This window comes from Camelina sativa, chromosome 4, assembly GCF_000633955.1.
Source record: "Camelina sativa cultivar DH55 chromosome 4, Cs, whole genome shotgun sequence".
Classification (NCBI taxonomy): Eukaryota; Viridiplantae; Streptophyta; class Magnoliopsida; order Brassicales; family Brassicaceae; genus Camelina; species Camelina sativa.
This window is the reverse complement of record NC_025688.1, coordinates 6,898,300-6,917,900: the sequence shown is the minus strand read 5'-3', so window position 1 is coordinate 6,917,900 and position 19,601 is coordinate 6,898,300. Positions and strand designations below refer to the sequence as shown.

The window sequence follows — 19,601 nt, the reverse complement described above, 5'->3', positions numbered from 1 at the left end:
ATATATATAAAAACAAATAAATATAACTTAAAATTTTTATATATTTTAGTTGAATAAATATAGTCCCGCGGTGTACGACGGGTTAATATGTAACATCCGCGAACCGAAATCCCAGTTTGGGATGTGCATCGATCGATGTAAGGGTGATGTCGATCGATGCAAAGTTGGTTTTGCGAACCGAGTTCAAGTTAAACGCTGTGTTTTGGGTAAAAAAAACCCTGAAGTCGAATTTAAAAGAGAGTTTTGTCGTCATTAGGGAAGCTTAGCCGCTTTTGAGAGAAAAGAAGTCCCTCACTGTTCTTGAGGTTTTTGGTGAGATTTTGGGAGTTGTAGGCTGTTCCTGTAGAGATCTGTAGTTGAGATCGTTGTAGAAGCTTCCTAGGAGTGTAGATCTCCTTGTTTGAGGTTCATAATCTTCTTAGGAAAGGTGAGTGCATGACCATGACTTATCTAAGCTTGATATTTCTCTGATTTGCTTGTTTATGTGTTTATTTGGCTTGTTAGAACGTTGTTGAGTCGCAAGAGGCTTTGAGAAGCTTCTTTGTGGCATTGGTTATGTGCTCTTGGTGATTTAGTGATGGAGTTCCGACAAAAATCTTTGGGAAAAACGATGCTCGGCATGTACATCGGTCGATGCACTTTGTGTGTTGGTCGATGCAATGCATGGACGACGCGGTTTGACCTAGGAGCATCGGTCGATGCCATGTGGAGGCGTCGGTCGATGCAACTAGGGATTTCGTGCAATTTCGAGCATGCGTCGGTCGATGCAGTGTTAGTGTCGGTCGATGCAGGTGAACCTTGTATCGGTGGATGCAAGCTTGTGTCGATCGATGCAACCCCAGTTGGTGTCGGTCGATGCAGTGTCCTGGTTTGTTGTTTGGTTATTGTATGTTGTTTGATAGGTAAAAGTATCTCAATTGCTTGTGTGTATAGCCCAGTAGATGGGAGGATTGCCTCACTGAGTGTTTATAAAATACTCACGCGTCTCATATGTGTTGTGGTGCAGGTAAAGGTAAAGTGTGATCGTGGAATCAAGGCGATGAAGAGGAGGATGTTCTAGTGGCTCATTGATGTGTTGTCTGGCTTCTGTTAGGTTGCTAGAGTTGAGTCAGTAGAGCATTGCTTGGTTGCTGATGTTATGTTTTATAACTTGGTTGAATTATTATGGATATGGGTTATTTAATTATTTGTTATTGATTATTGGCTTAGTGGTATCTGATGGTTACTTTCTGCTGTTTGGTTGGTTGTGGTTAGGTGGCTAGTGGGTATGAGACCAATAGCTAATTAATTAATTAAAGATTATTATTATTATTATTATTATTAAAAAAATGGGTCGGGTCGTTTCAATTTTGTATCAGAGCCCTTACGGTTCTAGATTGGGGTTCACTAGATTTCTGAGAGAGACTCATGCGAGCATGTTTTCTATTCATTCAAGAGCGACTAAGATGTACCGTGACCTCAGAAGGTACTATCACTAGGTCGGGATGAAGAAGGATGTAGCTAGTGGTCGTGAGGTACGATGTTTGCAAGCTAGTGAAGGCTGAGCATCAGGTTCCAGGCGGGTTGCTGAAGAGCCTTCCCGTTCCAGAGTGGAAGTGAGACATGATTACGATGGACTTCGTTGTAGGATTGCCAGTGTCCCGGGCGTTTGATGCTATTTGGGTCATTGTGGACCGGTTGACTAAGTCATCACATTTTCTGGCCATTAAGAAGACTGATGGAGCAGCGATCTTGGCTAAGATGTATGTGAATGAGATAGTATTGCATGGTGTGCCAGCGAGTATTATGTCTGATAGGGATTCCAAGTTCATTTCGGTGTTATGGAGGGCATTTCAGGCGGAGATGGGCACTAAAGTGTATATGAGTACAACTTATTATCTCAAGACCAATGGGCAGTCAGAGAGGACGATCCAGACGTTGGAGAATTTGCTGAGGATGTGTGTGTTGGATTGGAGTGGCCATTGGACAGATCACCTGAGCTTGGCAAAGTTTGCTTACAACAACAGCTACCAGACGAGTATTGGGATGACTCCTAATGAGGCGTTGTATGGGAGGTCATGTCGTACACCGTTATGCTGGACTCAGGTGGGAAGAGGAGCATGTACGGGGCAAGTTTTGTTTAGGAGACATTGGAGAAGATTCGGGTTCTAAAGTTGTACATGAAAGAAGCTCAGGATCGGCAGAGGTGTTATACCGATAAGAGGAGGAGAGATCTTGAGTTTCAGGTAGGAGACAGAGTGTAATTCAAGATGGCCAAGTTGCATGGTCCGAACAGGTTATTGACAGAGACTAAGTTGAGTCTGAGATATATGGGTTCGTTCAGAGTGATTGAGTGGGTGAGACCGGTTGCATATAGGCTGGAGTTGCCTGAAGTTATGCGTGCATTCCACAAGGTTTTCCATGTGTCTATGTTGCGGAAGTATCTCCGCGAGTATGATCAGTTGTTGGTTAAGATTCCTGAGGATCTTCATCCTAACATTACCTTGGAAGCGAGACCAGTGAGGGTTCTCGAGAGGAGGATCAAGGAATTTCGGAAGAAGAAGATTCTTTTGATGAGAGTCCTTTGCTACTATGATGGTATTGAGGAGCAGACTTTGGAGCCAGAGGTGAGGATGAAGGAAAGTTCAAGAAGTGGTTTGAGAAGTAGGTCGCGACTTGAACTTGTTTAGCCTGGTCCCAACTGTAGTCCGTGGCTAGAGCAGAAATAGAGTATTCCAGCCCATCTCTCATGTTACTTGGTCGCTTAGGGATGGTTGATAGTGCGACTAAGTAACAAGATGAGGAGGTGTTCGTGATACGAAATTCCGCTAGACAGTGGTTAAAGAGGATAAATTTCCTGAAATACAAGTTTCTAAAAGAGGAAAGTTTCCAAAAGTGGAAAGTTCTAAAAAAATGGTAAGTTTTATGTGAGTTAGAATTTGCCCATTTTTAGGGGTTGTGTGCCGTGTGTGGCGGTCTTTTGAGACATTGTGTGGCTTTTGTGGCGGGCTGTTTAGCCATTGTGTGGCTTTTGTGGCAGGCTGTTTAGTCATTGTGTGGCCTTTGTGGCAGGCTGTTTAGAGAATGTTGCATATTTAGGCCGTCCTTTCGGATGTGTGGTATTCGTGACGGTCTTTCGGGACATGTGACATGTTTAGGCAATCCTTCTGGATGTGTGTTCTTTGTGACGGTCCTTCGGCATGTGTGGTCTTTGTGACGGTCCTTCGGGATGAGTGGTGTTTGTGACGGTCCTTCAAGACGAGTGCTCTTCGTGATGTCCCTTTGGGACAAGTAGTATTTGTGAAGGTCTTGTTTAGGACATTGTTTGGCCTTGGTGGCGATCCTGTTTAAGACATTTGTTTGGCCTTTGTAGTAGTCCTGATTAGGACATTTGTTGGCCTTTGTGGTGGCCCTTGTGGCATTTGGATGATCCTTATGTGGATATGGGGTATTCCAGTGAGGGGATATGTGGTTGGTAGGACATTGGGTTGTTTTACGCAAACAACGGGAAGGAAACCTGGTTAGGGATAGGACTGAGACGTGTTCAGAATTGTTTGCTCTAAAGACAGTTGGTCTTGAATGACTCTTGGGGGACTTTAGTTCTCCTAGTACCACCATATTCTGAGACTTTGTGGCTTGCGAGTACGGTTGGTATATCGACTTCGGATGAAGATCTGGGGGCGCGCTGCAGGGTGGCAACCCGAGAGACAAATATTGGACTTCCTTATATATTATGGCATGCAGGTTTAGGCCCGATGAGGAGCCAATATTATGACATGCAGGTTTTAGCCTGATGAGGAGCCAATAGAAACTCAAGGTTAATGCGTATGAGTAAAGAAAAGTCTAAAAGTCAAGAGCAAATGATGCCTGGAACGTGAGTTTATTGTCATAGAGGTGATCTTCGTAGATCGTTTGGAGGAGTGCAGGCCGTGGAGACGGTTACACGGGAGTGCTTGGTTGATGGTTGTTCGAGATTCGAGGACAAATCTATATTGGTGGGGGAGAATTGTAACATCCGCGAACTGGAATCCTGATTTGGAATGTGCATCGATCGATGCAAGGGTGGTGTCGATCGATGCAAGGTCGGTTTCACGAACCGAGTTTAAGTTAAACACTGCGGTTTGGATAAGTAAACCCTGAAGTCGAGTTTAAAAGAGAGTTTTATCGTCATTAGGCGAGTTTAACCACTTTTGAGAGAAAAGAAGAGAGAATAAAAGTTCTTCACTGTTCTTGAGGTTTTCGGTGAGATTTTGGGAATTTGAGGTTGTTCCTGTAGAGATCTGTAGCTGAGATCAGTGTAGGAGCTTCCTAGGAGTGTAAATCTCCTTGTTTGAGATTCAGAATCTCCTTGGCAAAGGTGAGCGCATGACCATGGCTTATCTAAGCTTGAGATTTCTCTGATTTGCTTGTTTATGTGTTTATTTGGCTTGTTAGAACGTTGTTGAGTCGCAAAAGGCTTTGGGAAGCTTCTTTATGGCATTGGTTATGTGTTCTTGGTGGGTTAGGGACTGAGTTCCAGCGAGAAGCTTGGAGAAAAAACGATGTTCGACATGTGCATAACGAGGATGGCGCGGTTTGACCTGGGAGCATCTGTCGATGCCATGTGGAGGCGTCGGTCGATGCAACTAGGGATTTCGTGCAATGTCGAGCGTGCGTCGGTCGATGCAGGTGAACCTTGTATCGGTCGATGCAAGCTTGTGTCGGTTGATGCATTGGTTGGTGTCGGTCGATGCAGTGTCCTGGTTTGTTGTTTGGTTATTGTATGTTGTTTGATGGTTAGAGATATCTCAATTGCTTGTGTGTATAGCCCAGTAGATGGGAGGATTGCCTCACTAAGTATTTATAAAATACTCACACATCTCATATGTGTTGTGGTGCATGTAAAGGCAAAGTGTGATCGTGGAATCAAGGTGATGAAGAGGAGGATGTTCTAGTGGTTCATTGATGTGTTGTCTGGCTTTTGTTCGGTTGCTAGAGTTAAATCAGTAGAGCATTGCTAGATCGCTGATGTTATGTTTTATGACTTGATTGAATTATTATAGATATAGGTTATTTAATTATTGGTTATTGATTATTGACTTAATGATATTTGATGGATATTTTCTGCTATTTGGTTGGTTGTGGTTAGGTGGCTAGTGGATATGGGATCACTAGCTAATTAGTTAATTATTATTAATATTAGTATTAAAAAAACGGATCGGGTCATTTCAGAATATCTAGTACATGAGTTAAAAAAAATTTAACATCAAAACCTAAAACTTAGACGTTGTAATTTATAGCATTTTAGTAGTAAATAACTAAATACTAAATACAGATTTTAATGTATCCCAGGTGTGAGGTTCGAGCCTTCATAGGCACAAAAATGAATATTTATTTACTAAACGAGGGATAAATAAGTAATTATAGTAAAGTGTCATCTTCTTCCCTTAAAACGTAATCACCCCCGTCCTCTTCATTTTTTTTTCAGCCAGCGACGCTTCCCTAACGTGATATGGCCGTCAGCGCTTCCAACTCTGAATCTTCCACGCTTCTAAAAGAATAAATCCAGGAAGGAGCTACTTTTTTTTCCATGCAGCTTAACAAACCAAATCTTATTACTTGAGATTTTGTGTCTTTGAGTTGTGGAGATGATGATGTTTAAATTCAATATTTGGATTTGAAAATCCAGTTTCTGATCCATCTGTATTGATAGATGCTTATATGTTACTTTGTTATCATTCATTCTTTGCGTTGTTCTGGATCCTGTAGTCATCTTCTCTTGTACATTTTCTCATTGTTGTTATTACTCAATCGAGATTTGCATCTAAAAATCCAATTTGTGATCATTCTTGTGATGCGTTGTTTTGGATACTGTAGCTATCTTGTTGCTTATCCTTGTACATTTTCTTCAGGACTCAGATGTGGATGCTTTTGTGGAAGATGTGCTTGTGAAAGAAAACATTTGATTCAGGAAGAGTTAACTGGTTCCTTTGTGGAGCGACCAGCTCTTATAGAGAAGTTCAAGGAAGAGGTAGGTTCACGTGGACTTTCACAAAAAAATTTAGTTTTGCCATGTCCTCCTATTGGTGGGCACAAGTATGCTGGAATTTTGATTGTTTTCAGCCTGATTCAGCTGTCTGGCCATTGGTAAGAAAATATCAAACTCAACTTGCTTGTATAATTCAGAAAAGAAATTGAATTGTAATTCTTTATGCATCAGAAACTGATATATGCTATATATTATGCAGGTATGGCTATGTGACTCCTGATGAGATGTGCCTGCAATGCTTGATTAGCATATGGCGAACGGAGAAATCATACAAAACCTTTCAAGGTCTGTTTCAAAACTTCTGCTTTCTAGCTAGTTGTAGATGTTAGGAGCGCAAAAATTGAATTGAGAAAAGATGCGAATTATATTTAAATTAACGAAATCAGAAACGAATTACAACAGCATAATATAAAGCATAAAATAAATCACGATTTATGAATCCCAGGATACAACTGATCACGAACTATTACAGTAGCACACCCGTAATAGAACTCAAGCGAACAGATCTACCTTATACTCTCGAGCCTACTAAACTAAGAACTTACTTGAACTAAGCAAGGGAGAGGGAGAGAGATCTTTAGAGAAAGGAGTGCTTTTTGTTTTTGTGTGTGAGAAATAATGAGAGGTTGTGCCTCTATATATAGTGGAAGGAGGGAGGTCTCAAGAAAATATTCACTGAATATTCTCGGAGTGTTGCCCAAGTTGCTTGGAGTTCACACCAAGTCTTTCCAAAAAAAATAAATGGGTCTAAAGCTTTCCAAAAAACTCAAAAGCCCAGGGCCTACGGCCCGCGTCCACGCCCAGCCCGGCCCGTCTCGCGTCCGTGCTCGGCCCGCCCTGCGTCCGTGCTCGGCCCAGCCCGGTTTGGTTCGGTTCGCGTGTGGGAATCTTCCCTCTTCCATCTACACACTTTTGAAACTAGAAGAGTGTGAAACTATATATACATATATATATATGAGTGAAAAATCAGTCATATTTCCGATGTGGGATATTTCCCAAACCATCCCAAGTCGCTTACTTCACACTCTTATTTCTCATTCAAATCAACTCCGTTTTGGACGTATGAGTATACCATATTGTAGTACTCGTTACCAGCTTTCCATTGCACTATCAACCCGACAATTCCGAACAGCCTTGGCCGGAATTCGGCCAGAAAGTCGCCGGAAAATCACTGTCCCAAAACCTGCAATTTTCTGAAACTTCTTTCTGAAAATTCAGTTCCAACAGTAAATATGTCTTTGTTAATACATTTCCTTGGGTCCAGTATTCTAATTGTATACCGAGATCAGTGCTTCTAAGTAAGATGTATAACCTCGTGTTAGATCTTGGAATCAGAACTGTTTTTCAACATATAAAAACTTTTGTTTGCTAGTAGATGTTAGAAGTCTCTATTATGTCTTAACTAGTATGACTATCTGAAACTACAGTGTAATAGCTATAATAGTTGCCAAGTTTCTGCATAGTGACAGCAAAAAGTAACCCTGTAATGTGTACTCTGGTTGAGGTTTTTATTGTTTTATGAAAAACATTGCCAAGGGACCTTAAAGGTTCCTACCTTTTTCCGATTTCTCGAATGCTTAGGTTCATTCAATATAATGTTTATTTCTTTGTTTAACCATGATAATTTCCGTTTCAAGGGAGGGATGAGACTCAAAGCAGAGGGTGAGGAAGCTGCAAAAGAGGATGAGCATAAAATCCCAAACGGTAACGGCATAGTGGAACCACGCGAACCTGTGGAGCATAAGGGTTTCACAGGAGGTTGTTGCCAAGGTGCAAACGGAGTTTCATGTTGCCTAGACCAAGCTCCAGAGCCAGTGAAGAAAGAAGAAGGATGCATGAAGCCTTTGACTTCATGAATGGATATACAATTTCTATACATAATTATGGCAAATACCAGAATGGTAATGTAATAAGATTTTGACTCGGTTTAGTTTGGTTATCTTTGGATATACAGTTTATACATCAATATTATTATCCGGCCTAAGCATTGAAGCAATCACAAAAGTCACAGTTATGAGTCAAAAGACAGTCCAGTTTACTTTTTGTTTATGTTAGTTTTATAGAAACTGGAACCAATTTATTAAAGCCGTTTAGGATACAATTTAGATCAGCAAAGCTATTCAAAAATAGGATGAATAAGAAGATATTATTTCCAGTAAAAAAAGTCTCTTTAAAAAAAGCGCTCAGACACAATAATCGAGACAAACATCTCAAGTCAGTTCTCCGACGCCGGTGAGGCTATAGCTCGCCGGCGTCGGACTATCTTCTCTTATCTCTTGTTCTCTTATAGCGTCCTCTCCGTTCATGAGTATTTTTTAGTGTGCTACCATCCCGACTGCCATTCATTTTCAGTAAACTCAGATCTGGTGGTCGGAGATATTTTTCTCCTCTTTACAATAGAGATCCCACTCCGTCGGTATTCTTGCATGACGAGAACTGTTTCCATATCCCACCGGTTAATTCCAACACCGGTGAGATCTTGCTATGGCACTACTCTTCTCAGACATATTTGCTCTCTTTTGGAGGCCCTACCACTGAATCTTTCCTCCGCGTCGTTCAAAGCCCTAGTCGCTGATGAAGACTCTCTAGATCTAATCAACCCCTTCAGTATCACCACAAGCTCCATCGATATCAGCTCCTTTTCCTCCGCCCACATTCAAAACTTGTTGTTTCTAAGGAAGACCTCCTTGATCTGGTCGCCGACGTGCACTTTCTCGGGCTCATCCCCCGAAGAACTAGGCAACCTTTTATTCACTCTAGCAGCCTTCCGCTCTCAATCTTTGCTGGCGAAGAAGCTTTGGTCTTCGGTAACGTTGGCCAACTTCTCGGGTTTAATCCCCGAAGATCTATGTAACCGACACTGCTTTGTGTTTCTCTACTCCCCCCATTGTAGATCTATTCTCGGTCTTGAACCGAAGACCCTTTGCCCAGTATTGTCAATCTCCATTACTCACCAGATCCTCCCAGCGGTGCTCCGAGACCCGAAGGCGACTGTTCACCCATCTCAACATACTCTCTCAATCGTACCTCTCGCGAACCTTGATCTGTGCTCTTGTTTTGTCTACACCGGAAACTACCCATGTAAAGAAGTCGTTACCGTTAGATCCGTTTTCCTCCCGTTCAAGGAGCGAGTCTCCGATTTCCTCCTTACATAAGAGATCTATCCAACACTCTCCCAATGACGAGTTCACCGGACCTACCTTCATCTCGGTTGAGGTTCTCGTGTTGCGTTCGAGATGTTCCTTTCCTGCCGCCGTGACAAGGCTCACTGGTACAGAGATTCTCTACGGTTTCATAACCGATGTCGTAGCCCTAGTTAAATTTTGGGCCTTGTTCTTTTTTCTCAATTGTGAACGCTGGCCCAATAACAAATGACTCAAGTTTAAAACCAATTATTAGCCCATCTAGTGCGGTTTCATCACGTTCGTCCACTTTGGAGAGACCATTATCACCAATTTCTTCGTCAAGGAGAAGAAACATAAAACAGTCAATGTATCTGCGAATTTGGCAGGATTATTGTTTTGGCTTAAACGGGCAACTCCTAGACAGTTTGAGTTTTTTGTTTCAATGTCCTCCATTAACGAGAGCCATATTTTTGCGCTTGTGATGCCTAATTCCTCCCTAGGGGAGAGTACCTTCCTTTTATATATTTCAAATGGAAGAGCGTGTATCCATCTATCAAGGAAAAACTCCAAGAAAGTCCCCATCATGGTAGGCATATGGCTTATACAACTAACTAAGGATTTAGTTTCCTATCCTCTCCGCTTGAGTGTTATGGAAGGCCTAGTAATGGCAAATGAAGCTTTGTGCAACATTACACCCTCTCCAAGTGCCCTTTCAGGTTCTTGGTTCACGAGACTTACGTTTTGTCCAACGTGTGACCCCCTTTTCAGGGATTTTTGGCGCATGTTCGGAATTCAAACACCGCGTTCGTTCTTTTGCAACGTTGGCAGCATTAGTTAACAAGGTGGCTGACCATGCGGCATTGGTCGGTCATCCATCACCATGAGTGGCCTCATATTGTGTTGAAATTCTTTATCATCAAGACTTGTTGTCTCCATTGTTTATCTTGTTACTTTTATGGTTTCAAGTCAAGCTCTAAAGCTTGTTTGTTGTATGTTTTAAGAACAATGTTTGTAGTTTACTTTTCCTCCTATGTAAGTTTATTGGTTTGTTTGGCTCTTATTCAAAAGAAGTTTATAAACCTTTAATTTAATATAATGGAGTCTTTGATGTCAAAAAAAAAAAACTATTCAAAAATAGAAACAATAAAAACATGTGTAATTTTCATCATAATCGACAAAAGAAGAGATGATATAAAAATTGAAAATGATTTTTGAAAAGTGAAAAAAGATATATATCTGCAATGCAAAGGTACACACAAGGACAGTCGTAAGCTATAGGGTAAATGGATCCCACCTACCTCATTGTTTTTTGGTTTGTTTACCTCACCGACGAGATTTTTCTATTCACTTTTCAGTTTTGGTCTTCTTTTTTATTTCTTTTTTTCTTCACTGTCATAAGTTAATTTATATATCACAAAGTTCTAGAAATCGATCTATAAAGTTAGCTTAAACCACTCAATAAAGTAGAATCTTTGATACATTAAACAGTTCATATTTGAAAATTTATTCAGGAAATATGTAAATAAATCATTTTTAGTTTTGAAACATGCAAAATTATCAATTAAGAATTAACTAGCTAAAGAAATTTCGTAAATGACACATAAAAGGGAAAATTCATTCAAAATGTTAGATGTCTAGACACATAAAACACATATGAATATATATGATTTGAAACAAAGAGCAAAAACTAAATACAAAAATAAGCAAAAGTGGTGAAAAGGACCCGTGGGGTGGGGTGTGCTTCCGCGTCTGTAATAAGTGTTTTTGTCTTTGGAGAGAGAGAGAGAGAGAGAGAGAGAGAGAGAGAGATTTCTTGTCACCTCTCTTCTCGCTCTGACGCCTACGCGGAAAAAGCAAACCACTTTCGATTTCTTTACTCTTCTTTTTTTTTTGGTTCTTCTCAATCAAAACCCCCAAAAAACCTTTGTTTTTATAAAAGAAATCTTTAACCAAATCAAACACCGAATCATCGAGATTTTGACCAATTCTTCCACCAGTTCCAGTGTCAACTTCAGTTCTTCCATTTTTTTCTTCTCCATCATCTCTCTCTCTTTCATATCGCTCTCTCAAATTCCCTTCTTTCTCGTGCAGTTTTTTTTTTGTAGTTGACGAATTGTGATTTTGATTGTTGTCTCTTCTTTCTTTTATTCTTCTGTGTTCTCTATTTTTTTTTTTTATGTTGAAACCCTTAATTCACCAAAAGAATAAAGGCATCTTTGTTTCTTTATCTGATTGTAATAGTTCCCAATCCCATAAAACCAAAAAACAGAATGTTTAATCAATCAAAAAGGGCCCAGCTTTGACATATTAAGCAGCTAGGGTTTGTGTTTTGTTGAAAAAAATCTCTTCTTTTGTTTTGGGTTTTGATTTTTGTGGGGGAAGGAATGGGATCTGCAAGTGGGTTTTACTCAAACGAAGAGTTGGAATTGGATCCTAAATGGCTTGTTGATCCTCGTCATCTCTTTGTTGGTCCTAAGATCGGTGAAGGTGCTCATGCCAAAGTTTATGAGGGAAAGTAAGCTTTGACTTCCAATAAAAACTGTCTTTTTTTTCAAATCCGTTCAATCATTGCTTTGCTACAGAGCAAAATTTTCAGAACTTTTGTTTTGAGTTTTCTTTTAACTGTTGGATTGAAGAAGAATAGTGTATGAATAAGAAGAACTTGGTCTTGAGAAAAAAGTTTGAATCTTTGCATATGTGAAGCACAAGAGAACCTTTTATTGTGATTAGAGAACTATTTATGTTTGTGTTAATCATGAATCATTATTAGTGTTACAAGAATGGTTGGTGATTGGAGAAGTTGTTTGATGGATTGAAAAATGTGTTTTCTTGTTTGTTTTAGGTATAGAAACCAAACAGTGGCGATTAAGATTATTAAAAGAGGTGAATCCCCTGAAGAGATTGCTAAAAGAGATAACCGGTTTGCTAGAGAGATTGCTATGTTGTCTAAAGTCCAGCACAAGAATTTAGTCAAGGTTTGGCCTCTTATTTTTATGTTTATGATTCCCAAACCCTGTTCATTTTGGTTAACCAAGTATTGGGTTGTAATCAAAAACGTTTGGGAAAAATGGTTTTCGTATAGTTCATTGGAGCGTGCAAAGAGCCCATGATGGTTATAGTTACCGAGCTTCTACTTGGCGGTACATTGCGTAAATATCTAGTGAGCTTGCGGCCAAAGCTTTTAGACATTCGTTTGGCTGTAGGGTTTGCTCTTGACATTGCTCGCGCAATGGAATGTTTACATTCCCACGGAATCATTCACCGCGATCTTAAACCAGGTAAATGGAAAGAAGTTTAAAAGGTTTGAAAATAGAAAAACCGTTACTTCTAAAGTTTATATGGAAAAACTTATATGATCTTAATTGCATTTGCAGAGAATCTGATCTTATCAGCAGATCATAAGACAGTGAAACTCGCTGATTTCGGTTTAGCTAGAGAAGAATCATTAACCGAGATGATGACCGCAGAGACTGGTACTTACCGATGGATGGCCCCTGAGGTAACTATTTTACTACTAACCCCGGAATATTTTCTTCTTCTTGCGGTTGTTTTGTTTGACACCTGGTAAATGAATGAAACAGCTTTACAGTACGGTTACGTTAAGGCAAGGAGAGAAGAAACACTATAATCATAAAGTAGATGCTTACAGCTTTGCCATTGTCTTGTGGGAACTTATTCATAACAAGTTACCATTTGAAGGCATGTCCAATCTACAAGCAGCCTATGCTGCTGCATTCAAGGTAATAACACACCTCCTAATCCATATAAATTGGTCCTGAAGCAGAACTGAAATAACTGATCTGAGCTTGGTTTGGTTTGATCACATATAAATCGGTTTTGGTTACAGATTTTGGAGTTTGAAACCGGAAAACCAATCGGGTTATAATTTGTTTCCCACTCCTAAAATTAGTTATTTGTAAAACTGAATTATAAGTGTATAACGAAAACCATCTACTGTACAGTTAACTAAGCTTTACAGTTAACTAAGATTGAAAAGCACAAATCGAAACCAGACTGAAACTTAGATTGAACTCCCTTGTCTGATACAAGTTGTATCTCTGCTGTGGTCTCTCTGCATATGGTCTTTACTTGATTGAAAGATTCTTATGGCAATGTTGGTCGTGTCTTGGTCTCTTGGATAAGAATTTGATTCAGTAGGGAAGATGAATTGTAGGTATTGAAACCGCCATTGTGACTAATTGTGTTTGTTTTTTTTTCTATAGAACTTGAGGCCAAGTGCAGAGGATTTACCAGGAGATTTAGAGATGATTGTCACATCATGCTGGAAAGAAGATCCTAACGAACGGCCAAATTTCACTGAGATAATTCAAATGCTCCTCCGTTACCTCACCACTGTTTCAGCGCCACAGATCGTTCCTCCACCGAACCGACGAGTTTTCTCTTCAGAAAACATAGTTTTATCACCTGAATCTCCCGGAACCTGCTCTCTGATGTCTGTCAGAGACGGAGATGCCTCTCGTCAAACCGTTAACACAGCTGATTCATCAGAGAAACAAACTAAAGGAAGCTTCTTCTTCTGCTGCTCATAGATGATGATGATCAATTTATATATTGTATTGGTTGTAATCTGTAAAGAAAAGGAGAGGAGGAAAGTGTTTATGATGACAAATTGACAAGTATAATGTATTAAGCCTTAGAATTTAGATCACAGTAACAAGAAAATTTATTATTCAGTGTATAAAACATTCAGTGTACTTTTAAAAGACTTTTTTCTAGTGCTAAGTAAATTTGACAAAAATGTCAAAAAAGGTTTAAAACTAAAAATATACGCCGTTGCCGGGGATCGAACCCGGGTCACCCGCGTGACAGGCGGGAATACTTACCACTATACTACAACGACATTTGTTGTTCGATTTAGAGAAATAAAATATTAATATGATAATGATTTTGGATCGTCTTCTAAAACCCTCAAACCCTTTGCGAGGAGCTTTACAGACAGATTCGTTCTCTCTTGTTCGAAATATTTGCCATTTCGTTTTGCAGAAGCGAAATGTTCGTCACGAGGAGTCTCTCGAGACACTGCTCGAGAACTTGTAAATGGTCTTTATCTTCTCTCCTTCAATCCGATTCATGTATTGGGTAAGTTCAGATTCTAACTCCACTTCTGATCCTTATCTTCTCTCTGAATACTGAGATTTACTCAATACCCATCTCCTAGATTCGTTTAAATCCTCTAAAGTTTATAACTTTATAATTCGATTTTTTGATCTTGAAGGAATCGGGTTTTGTCATCGAGTCCTGATACGAGCACTGGTAGCTCAAGTGTAGGAGGTAACTCTAATTCGCTTCAGCCATTGATGAATCAAGTGTTCAAAGGATGGTCTCGAGGTATGTCAACATCGAGAGGAAGGAGTATGAGGAGCAAAGTTGAGAGTAGAATGCGGAAAGAGTCTGGTAAGACGTTAAGAGAGATTAGGAGAGCTAAGAAGTTGAAGAAGAAACTCATGACTGATGAAGAACGGCTCATTTACAATCTCAAAAGGGTAATTATTGATTGATACTTATCCATGAATTTGTCTGCTGTGTTGTGTTTGCATTCATATTTTTGTTATAGTTTGAGACTTTATGTGTGAAAACTTGTGATTGTGTGGTTTGTATATGAAAGTTGGATTATTTATGGTTGTTACACGGTGAAGTGTATCAGAGAGTTGAGTTTGCTGATGTCTCTCTTTGATGCAGGCGAAGAAGAAAGTTGCGCTTTTGTTGCAAAAGCTTAAGAAGTATGATCTTCCTGAGCTACCGTCTCCGGTGCATGATCCTGAGCTTTTCACATCCGAGCAGATACAAGCGTTCAAGAAAATCGGATTCAAGAATAAAAACTATGTTCCTGTTGGTGTTCGTGGAGTCTTTGGAGGAGTGGTGCAAAATATGCATATGCACTGGAAGTTTCATGAGACTGTGCAAGTTTGTTGTGATAACTTCCCTAAGGAAAAGATTAAAGAGATGGCAAGCATGATAGCAAGACTTAGCGGCGGGATAGTCATTAACATACATAATGTGAAAACTATTATTATGTTTCGTGGTAGAAACTACCGGCAGCCCAAGAACTTAATCCCTGTTAACACCCTCACAAAGCGGAAGGTAAGCAGCAGTATAAATCTTTAATTTTGAAGTTTCAGGTTCTTGATTCATCCTTAAAATTGAGGATCATGCGGTTGAAGAATGATACTTTAGTTGATATCAGGCTTACGAAGTGTGGCTTGCTCTAACAATTGTTATGTAGTGGTATGGTATGAACAAGTATTTATGTTTTGCAGGCTTTATTCAAAGCGAGATTTGAACAAGCGCTTGAGTCTCAGAAGCTGAACATAAAGAAAACAGAACAACAGCTACGGAGAATGGGTGTTAACCCCGAAGATCCGGTTGCCATGGCTAGCATCCAGAGAGTTGCCTCAACATTCTTCAATGCAATCGACAAAAAGGAAGGAAGTCCGTATGTCTTCCATGGAGATAAACAAGCAGAACGAGGCGGTGGTGTTGAAAATACAGAAGAATCAGAACCGGTCGATGAAGATAGTGACCAGGAGGAGCTAGACAGATTCATAGCTGAGATAGAAGAAGCAGCAGACAAGGAGTGGGAGGAAGAGGAAGCTGCTGAGCAAGAAGAATCTGGTCGGATAAGGTATTGGAACCGAGAGGAGTTTGCAGGAAGAAGCAGAACACCTGAACTGCGTAGTTATGGAGATTCAAGTCATGGCTTTAGAAGAAATGAAAGGGATACACGTAGCCAGAGGAGGTCCAGCGATGGTGATGAAGATGACGACGGTGAATTTGATTCTGATGAGGATGATGAAATTCCAAAGAGATTTGATAGAGCAAGATCATCATCAAACATAAACACAAGAAGGCCGAGAGAGGATTTTAAGAGAAGAAGCCCCGATCCTCGACCTCGACCTCGACCTCGACCTCAAGTGAGGAGTGATGACGATGTATTGAGTGATCTTGATAACACAATGTGGGAATCAGAAGATGAAGAAGATGCACCACCGGCGAATTATATTTCGAGCAGTGATGATGAGGATGAAAACAGAACAATCTCATCATCTAAACAACCAAGATTCAGGAACAGTAATTCAATCAACAATTCAAAGACTAAAAGTGGAAAACAGAGGGATGAGGATTGGGATAGTGATTAGAAAGGAAGACTACAAGATCACAGAGTTTCTGATATTGTTATTTGTCTTCATTGGTGCCTAATTATCAAATGAGAAACTGAGAGATGTTAAACTCTGGTCTGAATATTGAAGGCTGATCTATCTATTGTTAAGTTCAGTTTCTGATAGTTCAGTGAAAGATAAAGAACATGATACGCCAAACTCTGTTCTTCCCATTTGTAATTCAGATTCTGGTATTACAGTGGCAAATTAAGATGATTTGTATGAAAAGAAACAGGAAATTTCAGCCATTTCTCTTTAAAAGTGGGGGAATGCTTTACGGAATTGTAGAAGTCCACTTTCGAGATTGGCTCTATGACACTATACCTATTCAAGAGGCTAAACTCCTCTTTGAAGTTAATAGAGCATCTGTTCAAAGCAGTTTCATGAATAAACACAGACACATGGTGCAAGATTCCTTCTGAAGATAACACATTTAAATTTTTATCTTGAAAGCAAAGGATTCTATATGCCCCCTTTTCGCATCTTGATTCATTGCTAAGTTGCCATTCAAAAGTAACGCATCAGCGTCTTCTGAGCATTGCTTGACCCCAAAAATACACTTAAAGAAAGAGATAAAGCTCAGAACAATCCAGAATCTGACAACCACAATACAAAACAGCTTAAACTTAAAAAGAACATAACTTTTAGCAACCAAGAAACGGAAGCTGGAAGCTGATGTTTGTTGTGTCATACTGAGTCAAACTTGATCAGAGGAAAGAAGGCATTAATAGATAGAAGGAAACTGTAAATAACTGATATAACCAGAACTGAACTCAGAACAATGAAGAAAATGTTATATATAAACAAATGGATCCTGAAACTGCTATACTACTAAATCAATCAGCCGTAGGCAACAACATATGTTCCCATTGTTGAAAAAACCTGGGAAGTGTTGTGCAGCTCTAAAAGTAAGCTCCTTTTTTCTCACAAACCCTCCTGTATCAAAAGAAACTGATGGAAAAAAATCCTCAGAATCCACCAACTGAATCCAGCATTTAGGTTATATCCGTGTCTCAGCAAAGTATCAAATTACTTTCTTCCATTTCTTCTCTTTTAGGCAAAAAGATTGCACCTTTCCTCTCAAGAATGATGCTAAGGCCTTGAAGTTTAAGACTATACAAGAACACCTTCAGTGTGCTCATCACATTAACCCTGTCTGTTTTTCTCTTACGCAACTACCAGGCAACAAGTATTTGTACAGCTCAGCATTATCCAGCAGGTATGAAGGAAGATGAACAGCTGAATAAGACCGAGGCACAGGTCCCATTTTGCCAATAATCTCCTTAAATGTATATTCCTCTGGTAACATATCAAAAAAATCAGTTCCTTTGCAAATAACATCTTGAATCCTCTTTGGATTCAGGTAATGAGAGAATCTGACACGGTCCGAGTGACTGTAAGCTTTCATCTTGAATACAAACTCGCTTATATAACGGAAACAGAAGCTGCAGTGCCATCCTGAATCAGCTAACAGAACATTGCTCTGACGGAAATGAGCATACCGCGTTTTCCCTGGACTGTAACGGTGTATAGACGCTCTCCAGCTTTTGCTATCGACATAGTACTCAAAAGAATACAAGTAATTCTTCAGCTGAAGGTGAAGAACCTGAGGTATATCATCACACCATCTCAAAAGGTTGATCGTGTGAGCACTCGGTATCTCATCAACATCAGACATAATCAACAAATCATCCTCTTCAATGCCAGCTATCCTAAGAAGCTGATCCAAGGCAACACGCTGATAAGCTTCTTCAACAAACGGATTCTCACCTTTCCTAAACCGTCCTCCAACAGTCCCATAAGTTAGCCTCGGCTCCACGAACTTAAACTGATCCTTATTGCTCTTAAAAACCAAAGGTTTAGGCAAACCCGTAAATGTAGAGTTCGATTCAAGAAGCACAAACTGAGTCACATAAGGGTAAAGCTCATTCCACCTAACAGTTAAAAGATCCTTCTCGTTACTAAACAAAACAGCATCAAAAACACGTCTGGGAGACTCTCTGATTCCCCAACCGTGAAGACTGCAGAGAGCTTCCATAGTAACATTCTCATTGTAGTAATGAGGAATGGTCTGAAAGGGCTTAGGAGGTGATTCCCAAAGAGGTCTGAAGAAATAAGTGAACTTTTGGCCGTGTAAATAGATTGCTAAGATAGCAAACGGCATCAACACAAAGAGGAGCAAGTATGTTCTTAAATCAAAACCTCTAAGAACACATTTAAGCCTTGAGACTGTTTTTGCTGCTTTTGATCCCTACAACAAATTCATAATAAGACATGAAACAAAATTAACAATAATCTCAAAGAAAGACAAATCCAATTTCAGAAAAAATTGTTACTTTTATATATAATAAGTGTAGGAAAAATTCAAAGATCTTTTCAAGCAACAGAAAACAATCTGACCAATAAAAAAAACTAACTTTTATTACATACCCAAAAAAAAAAAAAAAAAAAAAANTTATCATCAGTGATTCGATACGATTAATATAAAAAAGTATCCAATTTTCAATCTTTTTTCGAGAAAAATTGTGAATTTATAAACACGATTAAGTTCTTCGAGACAATTTTAAATTCAGAGTGCATGACGAATTTACAGAAATCGAATTCAATAATGAGAAAAAATATATCTAATTTTTGTAAGTGTGTAATGGAGAAAAAACACATAAGAAACAAACATGTTCGCAAAGATCATCAGTCTTCTTCGAATTGTAGTATCCATCGGACATGATTTTTTTTTTTTCTCACAGGATTCGTCTAATGCAAAACGTTTAATCCCCAAATTAAAATTACCCAGAACAGAAAAAAAAGAGAGACCAATTGTAAGTTAAAGAAGAGAAAAAAGCCCCAGAAACGGAGATATAGGAATTTTCGTACTCCTTTCGATTTTTTTTTTTCTTTTCCCAATCTCTGTCGAAGAAAAAAACAAGAATCGATTTATAGAAGCTTTTTAAAGTAATTGGGGAATCTGATAATCCAAAGAGACAAAAGGCGATAAATAATCACTAGATTTCGTTTTTAATGTTCTCCACAAGAAAAAAGGAAAAAAAAAAAACTAAAAAAAAATTTTTAGTTTTTTTTTTTTCTGACAACAATAAATAGGATTGGTTTAAAGGTATTGTGACGGAACATTATTTACATAGGTAATAATATGCGCTTTGGAACGAACTCGTCGTGTCAGGTTATCTGCTTTACCATTCTGTGAACAAGGAATGAAGATCAACGAAAAGGATGTAAATTCTTCTTTATCTTCCTGAATGTCCTCCAAATAAGTCGCGAACGCTGGCCACTCTGAAG

The 19,601-nt window shown here is 39.3% G+C and overlaps 3 protein-coding genes and 1 non-coding gene across 4 annotated transcripts; 2 read left to right on the top strand and 2 right to left on the bottom strand.

Annotated features, from left to right (window-relative positions):
- LOC104780001 (serine/threonine-protein kinase HT1) lies at nt 10,912–13,822 on the top strand. Its single transcript, XM_010504462.2, has 6 exons — nt 10,912–11,647; nt 11,975–12,107; nt 12,215–12,410; nt 12,507–12,631; nt 12,714–12,872; nt 13,356–13,822. The coding sequence occupies exons 1-6, from the start codon at nt 11,517–11,519 to the stop codon at nt 13,680–13,682; spliced, it is 1,071 nt and encodes a 356-aa protein (XP_010502764.1). The 5' UTR covers nt 10,912–11,516; the 3' UTR covers nt 13,683–13,822.
- TRNAD-GUC lies at nt 13,922–13,993 on the bottom strand. Its single transcript has one exon. It is a non-coding gene; the product is annotated as a tRNA-Asp (tRNA).
- LOC104780000 (uncharacterized CRM domain-containing protein At3g25440, chloroplastic-like) lies at nt 14,144–16,526 on the top strand. Its single transcript, XM_010504461.2, has 4 exons — nt 14,144–14,232; nt 14,369–14,636; nt 14,833–15,234; nt 15,411–16,526. The coding sequence occupies exons 1-4, from the start codon at nt 14,144–14,146 to the stop codon at nt 16,287–16,289; spliced, it is 1,638 nt and encodes a 545-aa protein (XP_010502763.1). The 3' UTR covers nt 16,290–16,526.
- On the bottom strand, nt 17,018–19,338 carry LOC104779999 (beta-1,4-mannosyl-glycoprotein 4-beta-N-acetylglucosaminyltransferase-like). The gene is made up of 2 exons (XM_010504460.2): nt 18,983–19,338; nt 17,018–18,561 (listed from the first exon to the last, which is right to left on the bottom strand). Exons 1-2 carry the CDS (start codon nt 19,031–19,033, stop codon nt 17,452–17,454), a joined length of 1,161 nt encoding a protein of 386 aa, XP_010502762.1. The 5' UTR covers nt 19,034–19,338; the 3' UTR covers nt 17,018–17,451.